General features: G+C 40.6%; 1 protein-coding gene across 1 annotated transcript in view; it reads right to left on the bottom strand.

Annotated features, from left to right (window-relative positions):
• Positions 1-13,632, bottom strand: part of FURIN (furin, paired basic amino acid cleaving enzyme) — a 182,101-nt gene that overhangs the window by 155,352 nt on the left and 13,117 nt on the right. Inside the window, exon 2 of the mRNA XM_083184108.1 lies at positions 9,538-9,945. Within this exon, the coding sequence (XP_083040234.1) occupies positions 9,538-9,708 (171 nt within the window). The 5' untranslated portion in view covers positions 9,709-9,945. The remainder of the gene's footprint in view (positions 1-9,537; positions 9,946-13,632) is intronic.

Raw genomic sequence — 13,632 nt, 5'->3', positions numbered from 1 at the left:
AACTGGAGATAAAGCGGAGAAAAGGTAAAAGGAGATAAAGCACCAGCCAATCAACTCCCAACTGTCTTTTTCAAATACAGCTGATTGGCTGGTGCTTTATCTCCTTTGACCTTTTCTCCGCTTTATCTCCAGTTTATCTCTTCTCCAAGCTTAATAAATCTGCCCCACTGTCTCTACTGCTGCTGAACGGGGCGGGGAGAGGACAGTCATCCGGGCTGAAAGTCTATCATCTTTCAGCCCGGCGGCAGGTGGGCATACACACACTAAGTGATGATGGCTCAGATACCAGCCATCATCGCTAGACATGCTGGTCAAACCAGCCGACATGGGACCTTTTCAGCGATGATGCGGGAACGCGCATCATCGCTGATCTGCAGTCGGTGGCCTATACACACTGATTGATTTTCAGCCGAAAATCGTTAAGTGTATATGGGCCTTAAGGCTACATGATCACAGCACTTACCAATAAATCTAAGCTGAGAGTCAGGAGTGACCCCTAAATCCTCCTTGTGGCACTACAGGAACAAGCATGCCCTCCAAATGCAGGTCCCAACAAATGCCTCTTGCATATAAAAACAATGTGAGAGCTGCTCAATCTAACTTATTTATTTTTGTCAGCATTTTTCTGCAATAAAAAAAATAATAAAGAGTAACACATTGAAATAAGGGCCACAAAAATGTAAAGGTGCCCACAGACGCTACAATTGTACTGTGCTATGCGTTTTTGACTGTACAATGGTTCTATACAATTTTTCTTCCAGCTTGCGATGCGATGTGCACTTGGATGCATGCGATGCGATGAACCCATGTTTGTAATGTTAAATTTCAGATGTAGTCTAAAAAGTACGTGCAGCATGTACTTTTTTAGACATACAATATTGGGCTCCCGATAACGCGCATCGCACAAGCCCATAAACACCGTCCAATAATTGATGCAATTTGTGCTTAAAAAGTACAAAACGCATTTGATAATTGATGCGTCTGTGGGCACCTTAACATTAAAAGGCTTAAAATCAGAGCACCAGAGTACTTTGTTTTTAACAAAGTGATTTAGTTAAAATAGAACGGTTCCAGCTAGTTTGCACAGACTGCAAAAATAGTTATTTGTAGAGGGAAAAAATCTGAGATCAAATCCAGAAGTATATAGCCTCTAGTAGACACTACAGTGATATCCGCACAATTTGCAGTATAGGAATTACAAATCGTGAATACCACTAATGTGTTTACCTGCAGGTCTCATTCAAACATCTTCTGGTTGCCTTTATTGTAAATGAAGGAGAGAACAAGAGACTATTCCTTCATTCATTACATGTGCACTGCCAATCTGCTATGCTCCACCGCAATGGGAAAAAATAGTCTCAGTTTGTACCTGGCCAAATAGTCAGGATTTCCCAAACATCGTCCTAAAGGCACACCAACAGTACAGGCTTCAAAAGGATAGGCATATGTGAGCACAGGGAATTAGTATCTCAGTTACTTGACTGAACCATATATCACTAAAACCTTTATAGTAACTATACCCTCCAATAAACTTCCCGACTATACTGGGTGTGATATCCCTTTTCAAATATTGGTGTAAAAAGGAAAAATTACCCAGGATGAGTGACAGGGCAGTTCAACCCAGGCAGCTAGCAAAGATTCAACTTGGCCCGGGTCAATAAAACCCAGGACCTGTTCACAGCTATGAAAATGGCGGGTGCTGGGAGAGGATCTCCACTCCAAGTAGACCTTCCCTAACATCACCCACCCGGAATTATGCCAGGTAGGGACAAGAGGGTAAAAAAGGCGCAGCCAGGTACAAAATCTTGGGCTGAGACGGCTAAGCAGCGTAAAATGGGGTATTAATGGGTTACTTGAAATTAAAGAAGTAAAATAGTAAAAGCACACAGTATTTTTAAAAGAGGCAGGAGGTCATGTAAAAATGGACAACACAAGTCACCAGGTGGTGGAAACTCCTCTAGCAGTCTGCTAATTAAATGTAGATTAACAGGACAATCTTTTTAGAGTGCAAAGTATCATCTATAAAACTTCCACTCATTTTTTGGCTCACAGAAAAGGGAAGCATATGAACAAATTCAAAATAAATAATGAAAGCACATAGACCTGTCCCTTACAGCTATTGGGAGAGAGCAGAAATGTTGTAATCTTTGCATATATACACAAATGTCAGTGTCACTTTGCTCAGATAAAATAAAAGGAACTAGCTGTCCCCTAAAGTAATAGAGAACCAATCCAGGTGAGGACCATTGTTATTTAGATTGGTTAGACAGAAGAGACCGTGCCAGGAAAATATATTCAATCTGCTATATCTGCAAGCCGTTCTGTCTCATTATCTGGAGAACAAGCTCTGAGCTTTCACTGGCTCCAGATAATGTCACCATAAGTTCTTAGTTACTTCCCTGACACCTACAACATTTGGAATAGCCCCAAACACAGGCTCAGGGCTGCAAACACTAAATACTTCAAGGTCTGAAACGCCTATAACAGGATATTGGTCTGTAAAAGGTTTGACTTTAAAGTCATGTTTCCCTGATAAACTGCATTGACAAAATAGGTCGGAAAAAACAGCCACAATTGCATTGAAAAAGGTCAGGATTTTTGGGCTAGCAAAAAAAAAAAAAAAAAAAAAACACCACACCCTCAAATGAATGCCCCTCTAACTCTGCTAAAGACTGACAAATACTGCAAGTACACCCACTAGGATTCTCCCTTCATATCCAGTAATACCAAACAAGAGAAATCCTGCAGGGAACAGGCTCCGAGAAGCTTTATGGCAGTAATAAGGATACACCCCATTAAGTTAATGTTAGTTAGCCTTTGCATTACCAGTACAGGTGACCCAGTAGGCTGTGAATTCCCAACACATCCATTAACCTGAATAATGGAAACACATTTATATAAAACAGATTTGCACACAATTTACTTCAGAATAAGCCATTTAAACAGACTACTCCTGGAGTTACCAATGTAGAGTACAGTCTACACATCAAACTTTCAAAGGAATATTTATTTATTAAACTACTTGCTCTCAGATTGGGAATTGCAAGAATTACCATGTCACCCACATCTATGCATCGTTTTTCCTGAGGTCTTTAAAAAAAAAAAAAAAAAAAAAAAAAAAATTATAAATTCTGCTATCCTATTGGATTGATGAATAAGAAGACCATTTGTCGTATGAAAAACACACAGGTTCAGTGAAACCTGTGTTTTAACAGTTTGTTTCTCCTCTTGGCAGCTTATCGGGGCTAATTGGATAGCCAGCGTGCGAATTTTACCTACGGCCCGCAATAGTGATATCCCCCTTTGTGCTCAATGGCTTCAAGTTTGTGCCTGGTGCTAGTAAGGTTACTGAAAATGAAGACTGTTGCCATGACCTCACACCAACCATAGAAACATAGAATTTGACAGCAGATAAGAACCACTTGGCCCATCTAGTCTGCCACTTTTTTAAACATTAACATAACCAGGAAGGTAATGGAGGCTCAGGAGCAGAGTGGTTTGCTGAATATTAAGTTTGCCATTTAATGGCAAATTAACTCTAGTGTTTTGAGGCACTGCTAGTGACATTCCAAACAGACACGGGGTAGATGTCTGAAGCAATTTAAAGGGTAGCATGTGCCAATGGAAACGTGCGGCATGGCAACTCTAGCAGCTTTGAAGTAAGGGGGGATGCATTCAGTCCGGTATTCTGATGGTCAGAGCATCCCAACAACCATTTTTGCTGACTCCCGACAGTTGGTATTCAATGTAACGACAGTTGGTATTCAGTGTACCGACAGTCAAGTTCCGGAAAGCCCTGAAAAATCGTCCGTGAGTCGTCGGAAAAACAATGAAAACAGGCCATAGATATTTTTTTAAAGTCGGATTTGACTGCATTGAATAGGCAAGTTCCGATATTTCCCCCGTCGCGGAATATCGGAACAAATTTAAAATAACCATCTTGGATGGATCCAAAACTATAGAAGCGTTTTGTTATTGTGGTGACAACAACAATTTGATTTGTGCATAAAAGTCTATATAATTTCTTCAGAATATATTATAAATCTTTCATAATCTGCAGTAACACACATAACTGCGTGGATTACAAACATGGTGGTCTAGAAGTAAAGAACATCCAGTATTGTGTAATATAAACAATGCAACAATAAGAAAGAGTCTATTGATCTACAGTGATGATTGTTTTCATGAACCAAATACAGGCTTGTAGCCCCCACCCTCCTCCCATATGGGTCACAACTGCTGCCAATTGGATTTCATACCCTTAAATGATCTTTACCGTCAAAGCCAGAACCTGTGGTTAGTGAGCTGCAGCCAAGATTTCCTCAAACCAATAGCACGTGGGTGGCAGCAAAAGCAAGCATCAATTAAACATTTAAATAGGTTCATTTGTTTAAAGAAAGAAAAACACTGTACCAACGTCAACATTTCAGTTATGTTAAAGCGTAAAGAGACGGATATCTTTAATAATTCAAGGAGAAAAAATTTAATTTAAAAAAACCACACTTTCAGTGCACGGCTTACTCCAAGCAGAAGGCTGTAAGCAAAAACATGATGTAACTGTGTGGTGACCACCAAGCAGAGAATTACACTAATGACTCACGTCTGTCTCTCACACTGCAGAATGCAGCAATTGACTCCACATGCTCATCTGCCTGGCCTCCTGCCGCGCTCACAGTAGGCATCTCAGGCCATGTGCCCCTGGAGGAAGAGCTGGAGATATTGGAAAAGTTCAACCACTCCAGGAGACTGGGCAACCATTTCCGACAACCTATTCATCAGGTGTGTGTTCCTGGGACACCATTCAGGTTTAAAAACTCAGAGCGTCAGTCACAGTACATTTCCACATAAGTTGCGAAACACGCAAGCTTCTATTGTTTGGTTTGGAATGGTTTCTTTTTGGACACAGACTGAAGTGGTTAAACCAAAGCAAAAACTTGTAACAAATGCATAATACAGCTGCAGTGAAATTAAATACTGAATATCAATAAATTTGATCTGTAATACAAAGAGCAAAGAAGTTCAGAAGTGCTTAAAATTCTATACACATGGGGTGACTAAGTGATCTAGGTCAGCAGAATGCTCAGCACACATCGGTATACACACACGGGCTATGCGCTAGGGATGTGTGCTGGGCGATCTGTTTGATCGCCGTGTTCTTGATGCACATGCAGGCGATCTATCAAGCTTATGACTGCATGTGCTCAAAGATCTGAGCCAGCGATGCAGATGGCATACACACAGAGCAATCTGTGCTTAATTTGTAAGCGCTCTAGACAGATCACTTAGAAAAACATCCCAAAATTGCCCCCCCAGTTTGATGTCAACTAGGGCTAATTAACATACAGATGATTTCTACACTGTCCAGGGATGACCAGCGCTCTATTCATGTCACAGGGAATCTGAATGAGTATTACTAGAGCAAGGTTTACCCCAAAGCATAACTGTAGGACACCTACATATTAGGATTTCAAACCATTATACAGCCAAAGTCACCTGGTTTAATAACAATTAAATGCAGAAATCGCTTTAATAAAGCCCATTTTAAAAGGGCTGTTTATAACCTGACCCATCTTCAATGCATCACACTGGGTTTGAACACATACAGTACAAGAACAATTACACTGAGAAAGGCAGAGGTCTACAAAGACTTATCACTTGAAATACAGCTGAAGAGCGGTTCACCATCATTACGTTGGGTCATCACAGGGATCAACCAAACGTGCACTTTCCTTACTGAAGAAAATGTTTCGGGTTTTTTTTTTTTTTTTTTTATAAAGAAAATGAAAAAACACACACACACACACACACACACACACACACACACACACACACACACACACACACCAAGCCTTTATCCAAATGAAAGGATGTACCATAAATTGCAGGGGGAGGCGGCATAGTAACGTGTGGTTGGATAAAAAAAAAAAAAAAAAAATACAATTCTGTGTACAAGGAGAAAATGAAGCAGTAAGAAAAGTAGAATGCTCTTCTAGTTTTCTCTAAGCGCCTTAGCAATGTCAAGCTTAGCAGACTAAACCTCCAAATGCAATACGATTCCTTGATTAAATATTCTTAGCCATAAACACATGACATTTGTGGCTAGGAAAATAAAATGGGGGGGGGGGGCGCGTGCAGTGTATCTAAAGCTGGATATACACACACTCTAAACAATAGGCGGTCACTCAGTATTCCCCTTGAACTCCTGGACAAACTATGTAGTGCGTAAATACTGAGCGATTTTACAAGAGATATATACAGCCACTGGCCATATACAGTATGGCCCTTCTTTAGCTCTGATCGTAGTACAAATTTGTTCTCAAAATGGGCAAACCATGTGCACTGCAGGTGGGGCAGATGTAACATGTGCAGAGTTAGATTTGGGTGGGGTGTGTTCAAACGGAAATCTAAATTGCAGCATTTACCTTGCACAGAAACAATATAACACACAAATCTAACTGTCTCTATACAGGTTACATCTGCCCCACCTGCAGTGCACATAGTTTTGCCCGTTTTTGAGAACAATTTTGTACTGCGATCAGATCTGAATAAGGGCCTATATGCGGTTGGCAACTATAGCCTCAGATTGAGCTGCAGGTACAGACTACATCACTAACAAGCCACATAAGTATGCATACACACTGCATGATAAACACAAAAATGCCACTATCACTAGTCATTACTGTGCATTTCTTTTAAAATGTCATCTTGCATATAAGCACTTTTAGAGTGTACAGTGGTGTGCCAATTACCTGTTGGGGTGGGGATGTTGTTAAAGTTAAATACTGTTGAAAAATTATTTATTTCGGCTCTAGCAGGCCCCGGGTAAGCAAATCCTTAAAACCAATTTAGAGAGTCCCTATTAACAAGCCAGGTGATCCGATGTATTCATACAAATTCCAGGTAAAAATAAATGGAAGAGGAATATTTGTTCACAATGACTGTAAAAATCAACAAACAGAAACTATTTGCAGATGACTCAAAAGGCTGTAGAACAGAAAGCCTTATTTTGAACCATCTGGGATTGAAGTCACGCAAACGGCAAAGAAAAGAAAAAACCTGCTCTCCGCACAAAGCCATATTCTATTATACCAAGAGATAGATAGATAGATAGATAGAAGAGGAGGATGGGATGGTGGCACTCGGTGCAAAAGAATAACACCACAATGGGTTACCAACGTTTCAGCCCCTTGGCTCTTTTATCATGGTGTAGGAAGAACAATACAAATGCACAGATTAAATACCTGTTCAGGGCGTTTGTTCCGCCCGCTGTCTCCCCTCGAGGCGCCTAATGATGACGTCATACCTGAAGACGCTCCGATTGTGTGACGTGGTGTTTTGAAGAGAATGCCGCCCTACAAGCGCCATCCACAAAGCCTGCACTCACACTTTCAACCATTGACATTGGGGGGGGGGGCTTTATGGGCAACAGGTATTTATTTACCCGAGTCCAAATATATACACCAGACAGTCCTACAAGCAGTAGGAAAGAAAGCACTCGCCAAAGAAACTTATTTTTCAACTGTGATCTTTTTCGAGGAGAATATGTACGTCCAACAATTCCAATGAAGTTCAATATGCCAATGAAGTTTAGATAGACAACAGGATGAATCCCCACAGATTAGGTGCCACAATCCGTGGGGATTCATCCTGTTGTCTATCTAAACTTCATTAGCATATTGAACTTCATTGGAATTGTTGGACGTACATATTCTCCTTGACAAAGATCACAGTTGGTGGTCGAAATGTCGGAGGAGGTACCACCGCAATATTTGTTGATTATGTTTTTCTGATCACTTTTTTCTAGAAAAATAAGTTTCTTTGGAGAGTGCTTTCTTTCCTACTGCTTGTAGGACTGTCTGAGAATTATATATACGGTATATATCCCTTAATGCACCCAAAGGGGCGCATTAAGCCCCGAAACGTTGGTGTTATTCTTAATGCATGTTTGCTGAAAAAAAGTTCCCCAGAGAGCCTTGTCCATTTGTTTTGCTACCACATTGATTGCAATAGGCACCAGGGGTCAGAGGACTATTTGGGTGAGTGCCAGACCGAATTCCCCACTATATTGGAATGTGTAAGCATACACATCCACTTGCATTCACGCGTGGGACGGCTGGAGTAGTTCACCTGTTCGCTAGGCTGAGTTTCTGTCCAATCTTGGTTGGAACAAACATTTGGTTAATATAATGTATGGGATAATATAATGTAATGTATGGGAGCAAACAATCAGCCATTAGCTCCCAAAAACCAGAAACAACGGCCAAAAATGGCTCTTTGGATAAATTGGTAAAACCAAAACGTGTTTCCCGATGTTTGGAAGCAGCCATTCTATGGACATAATATAGGCATGAGGCAACATCTGAGCAATTTCAAGTACAAAACTTTACCACAAAATAACTTTAATTATTTTGCCAATCTTCAGACAACAGTCAAAAGGTTTACAACTATTGGGCGACATGAGCTTTATATTTTTGGGGGGTGTTTGTATAGCTCGCATGAGCATGACTCGGCATAGTATAATCTAATTCCATTTCTACTTGGATGGTAAGTTATAAAAAAAAAAAACCAACACACACACACGTCATGCCGACCTGCCTGTTGTCCAGTAGTGGTCACCTTTTGACTTGTCCTAGACAATGCCGACCTAATGACCAGATACCAGCTGATCATACCTCAGCTGGGTATGGGTCATAGGGTAGACCATACAAGCATTAGGTTGCTTTGAGTTTTTCAAGGTTATTTTTGTTCCGAATGTGGACATGGGCACCGTCAAAGAGTACCGCATGCTCTTGCCATGCTTCAGGCACGGTACCTCGCTAAGATAAAAACTCATGCTGACCTTATGTTTGTGTCCACCTTGGCATGTCGACTTTCAGTGGTCAGCCCAATGCATGTCAACCTAATGGCCGTATACCCCTCCGCTGACCCATCTCAAAACCAGCTGCAATATAATATGGACCATAACATAAAAGCGTACCTAGCCACTGAGAGGAGAGCCACATCATTTCCTGTGCACACACAGCAGCAGCATTCAGAAAACCTCTAAAAATGGTTTCTTACGTTAGTGTCAAATGAGCACATTGTGAAAGCCAATAACCTGCAGTAATGAATAGCTGGTTTACTTGCACACACTCAAATGGGAAATTCCAAGTTCCTGTAATGTGAGAACTCTAATATGCTATGCAGAGTAGTAAGTATAATGTAAGGGCATCCAGTAGTTCTGCAGCTATCAGGTACAGTAAGAAATCTCACATTGGGGCAGATGTATTAAGCCTGGAAATAAAGCACAAGCCGATCAACTCCCAACTGTCATTTTGAAACAGTTGATTGGCTGGTGCTTTGTCTCCACTGTTGCTTCTCCAAGTTTAATACATCTGCCTCATTGAATGCTATGGGCCAGTAAGCAAGTTTTGAAATTTAATTTACTGAGAAAACTGTAGGCACATGTATTAAGGTTGGTAGAACATGGTTATTGCAGGTACATGTAATACAGAATGAGCTATGAACTGTACAGTTTCCTGCTACATTACAACTCACCGTTCCGTGGTTAATGAACCCATGCTTCTCGGCTATGGAGTCAGCCGTTGCAGGACCACCTGGGATACGAACTGCCCATGTATTTGTATATACTTGGTGTCCAGTCAACTCCTTAAACAGTACCGACAGGGAAGTCCATAACAGAAAAAGTATGGTCGGCCTCAGATCCATGACAAAGCTTTGTACTCCGGGATGAATGGGAAGCAGGCCTCCGACGAAGCCGGATCAGATCACAGACTCCGCACAATCTGCTTCCTCTATGCAGGATCTTTGCAGAATCCTGGGGATCATGGGTCTTAAATCAATTTTCAACTGCAAAAGTAAAAATAATCCTCCTAATGATGTGGAAGAGTCTCCAGCCAACAAAGGGAGAGAAAAAAAAACCCAGGAATAGATCCAAATATGATTCTACAACCAGAGAAACAAGAAGAACAAAAATATAAAATTATGCAAGTGTCTTTCTGCCAATGTTCTAATACAAAAGCAAAAATTTATGAAGAAAAAAAAAAAAAAAAAGAAGGAAGGTCTAGTAAGACAGCTTGTGGCACAATAAAACATTTAAAATATTATTATATCGGTCATCTATAGATCTTTAAAAAAATTGGTCATGCTGCTGGAGATCACCGCCAAAACCACATAAGATTTAGGAGTTTTTCAACATACACAGGTCGTTTTCCAGGCAGGTTTTAGGCCAATGCTGACCATACACTAGACCAACTTTCATACAACTAGTTGGTTGCACTGAAAATCTGGTACTGTATGGGAGCAAATGACAATCAGCAAGTTGCTCAAACTCAGGAAAATGGACAAAAATATTCAGTCAAATTGTTTAAATCAAACAGATTCAACTACGGTACCTTGTGTGAGCAACAGTTTGTCAGTTTCCAGAGTTTGGGACCAAATTAAATTTACTCCCATTAAGTGCCAGATTTTTATTCCATCCGACTAGTCAGATGGTTGGAGGAAAGTTGGTCTGATATACGGTCAACATTCGTATCATAAACAATCGGCCATCAGGGTGATGTGTGGGGACGATACTATATATAAAATTGTACGTTAGAAATGGAAACCGAAACATCAATTAAGCGACTGGACACATTTTTTCCTCATCAATCACATGCCTGAACTACTTCTAGCCATCGCAAAAACCTTGTCACAGCTGGTTCACTCCACAAATGTAAACTCTACCATAATTCAAAGACAATACTCACTGAAAAGACCATCCCTGCTTAACAATCAGAATCAACTTTATTGGCCGGGTATACTTGTGTATACTAGGAATTTGATTTGGATTGCTGTGCAACAGCCAGTCAGGTTAAACAGTGACAGTACAGATCTACACTAGATGTACCCTGGGGATTGTAGATGTAGAGAACATATATTCACCAAGCTGCACAGCACCTAGACAGCCATCAGTGGCACCACTGGTCGCTGCAAAAGCCAGGTAGATAACAATATAAGCAGAGACAGTACAGTTATAGGCTGCTATCCAGTGTATGAGTCAGGAGAGACACGGGGGTACATGTTGCAGAGTGGCATAGTTCCTAGGCAGGCATTTGCGGCAGCAAACAGCAGCACATCCCCACCTCACTGACATGAACAACAAAAAAAAAAATTATATATAAATAAAATGAAAAAAAAAAACAACCTCATGTCTACCTTTTCATCTTTCTACCTTTAACGTTGATAATTTGCATGTTGATCTTTTGGGGTAGACCTATTGACTGTCTGTCTAGACCAGGGGTGGCCAAACTTGTCCTCAAGATCTACCAACAGTGCATGTTTTCCAGGCAACCTGTGGATCTATAGTAGGAATGAATGCAGAATGTTTGAAAATGTAACAGTTAGTAATGACTACAGCTGTGCAGCAGCTAGGTGATGTGGAAAATGTGGACCGTTGGTAGATCTCAAGGATCGGTTTGGCCACCCCTGGTCTAGACACTATCGAATAATCCACACCCTGTACAAAAAAAAAAACATGAAAAAGGACTATTCTGTATCGGTCTCACCCGACATCATCCACCATTGCAAAAATATTTATTGAGAGAACATTTAGGAGATAGTTCTACCACGCTCGGTCCTGCTATAAAATGCACACGCTTTGGGTTATTCATTACCCGCTTCCTTATGCATCATGCGTGGATGAGCTACTCACATGGATTGTTACATATAATCTTGACCAACCATTCCTCATTAAGAATGGACTTTATATTTTTGATTTTTATTTACTTTACTACATTTTTAGTTACTGGAAACATTTAATTTATCTATCTTTCTGAGGGGAGCCAGGTACTGCAGCAAATAAACACAGACACACACACACGCGCTTCTTAAACGAATACATTTCCAGGCAGAAAGCATCAGGAAATACTAGGTCCTCAGGTAGAAAAATAAACCGAGGAGAACATTACCATACTGAAAGCAATATGAGCAGATTACGCTGCCGGTAATTAGTCTGGAAGCCTCTGTATTGTGAAATAGCTGGACACTTTGCGGACCCATTTTATTATGGGGAATGTTGAATTTCTAAAAACGCACGGGACGCAACCACACTTCTAGGAAAATAATTGCACTCCACATGTGCTCTTGCTTATCGTAAAGCCTGTAATAGACTCTCTGCGGTATTTCTCTGTCAGTAGAGCTTTACGCAGATAAAAATGTAACTTATCAGCCTGGAACATTAAATAAAAAAATAATAATAAGTAAATTGCATTGTGGTAAACTTTCTTCTAATTAAAAAGGTTAGAGCTTGCTGATTTATTGTATCGTAAATTGCCAGTTTTTAATCATTCCCATTTGCATCCAGCTATACATCAATCATTTAAGATAGATATCTATTTCATCACAGGATACCCCAATGCGACAATGGCCTTTATTTACAAAGCAGCCACCATTTCCGTGAACAGAGGGGAAACTGCTCAGTCTGTATTAACCCTTTAAGTGTCAACGTTGCTGTGAGATCCTCAAAATATCCACTAAATATGCCAGCGTCGCTCAGTGATATTTTTGGGTGCACTAGTCAGTAGAACTTTAAATTGACTTGGCTGTATACTAAAAGAACAGTCGCTGCGAGCAACGCTGGCAGTTTTAGCGGATAATTTGAGGATCTCTTACAGCAACGTTGGCACGCAAAGGGTTAAGGAAGTGGAGGCTTACAACAACCACTGCTTCAAAATTCAAGTCATAGAGGCGTTTACAGAGGGCACACAGCTCACTTACTTCTTATGGGTATATTGCAAAGTAAGTATGGTCTAAGGTAATCAATCTCACAGTTATGGGGAATTAAATTGGCACTGAATGATTTGCCTCTCCAAATATGCACTTTACAACAGCGAAAAAAAAAAAAAAAAAAAGTTACACTGTGTGAATCAGCCTTTCAGCTGGATGCGAGACCAAGGTGTTGTTGGCGGCATTTAAATGCAGCTTTTTACACTGGAATTTAATTTCCAGAGCACAGGAGAGTTGAACATAAAGTATATAAATATATAGAATATAGATTAGGAAGCTGGGGGAGGCATAGTCGTATGCCTCACCCAGATTACTTTTCTCATCTAACCAGTAGAATAAATGGGCGAGGTTTCTGTTGTACCAAGCTGCAACTTAAAGGTTTATGTACGCTTGTGCACTTTTGCTTCCTACATCCTGAGGAAGTTATTCAGGTGGCTGCAAATAAAATTCTGTGATCTGGTAGATGGGGGGGGGGGGGGCGGCGAGTTGGTCTAAAAATCTGTCAGAATCTTGCAGCTACTGTTCTTAAACGAACTTCTCCCTTTAATTTGAAAGCGCACATATTAGGTCTCATGAAGAGTTATCCTTTTCCCCAAAGCAGGTGTGTACAAGGCGACCTGAAAGGGGATGTATCGCTAGTTCGACAACCATTAGGTGGACACCCAAAAAAAAAAAAAAAAAGTGAAAACCCATGTCAACTTTTTGACTGTCAACCATCCATGTTAACGTAATGCTTCTGTCCACCTAACCCCATGTTGACCTAGTTGCTGTCTATCCAATGATCCACACCCCCTGAAAGAACCTGAAAACCTTAAATATTAAGTGTTCATCTATTTCTGAAGACTAATCAAATTAAGTAGCCGATTC

Source organism: Crinia signifera, chromosome 4 (assembly GCF_055691185.1).
Source record: "Crinia signifera chromosome 4, ASM5569118v1, whole genome shotgun sequence".
Classification (NCBI taxonomy): Eukaryota; Metazoa; Chordata; class Amphibia; order Anura; family Myobatrachidae; genus Crinia; species Crinia signifera.
Note: the sequence above shows the minus strand (reverse complement) of the source record. Positions and strands in the feature narration are given on the sequence as shown.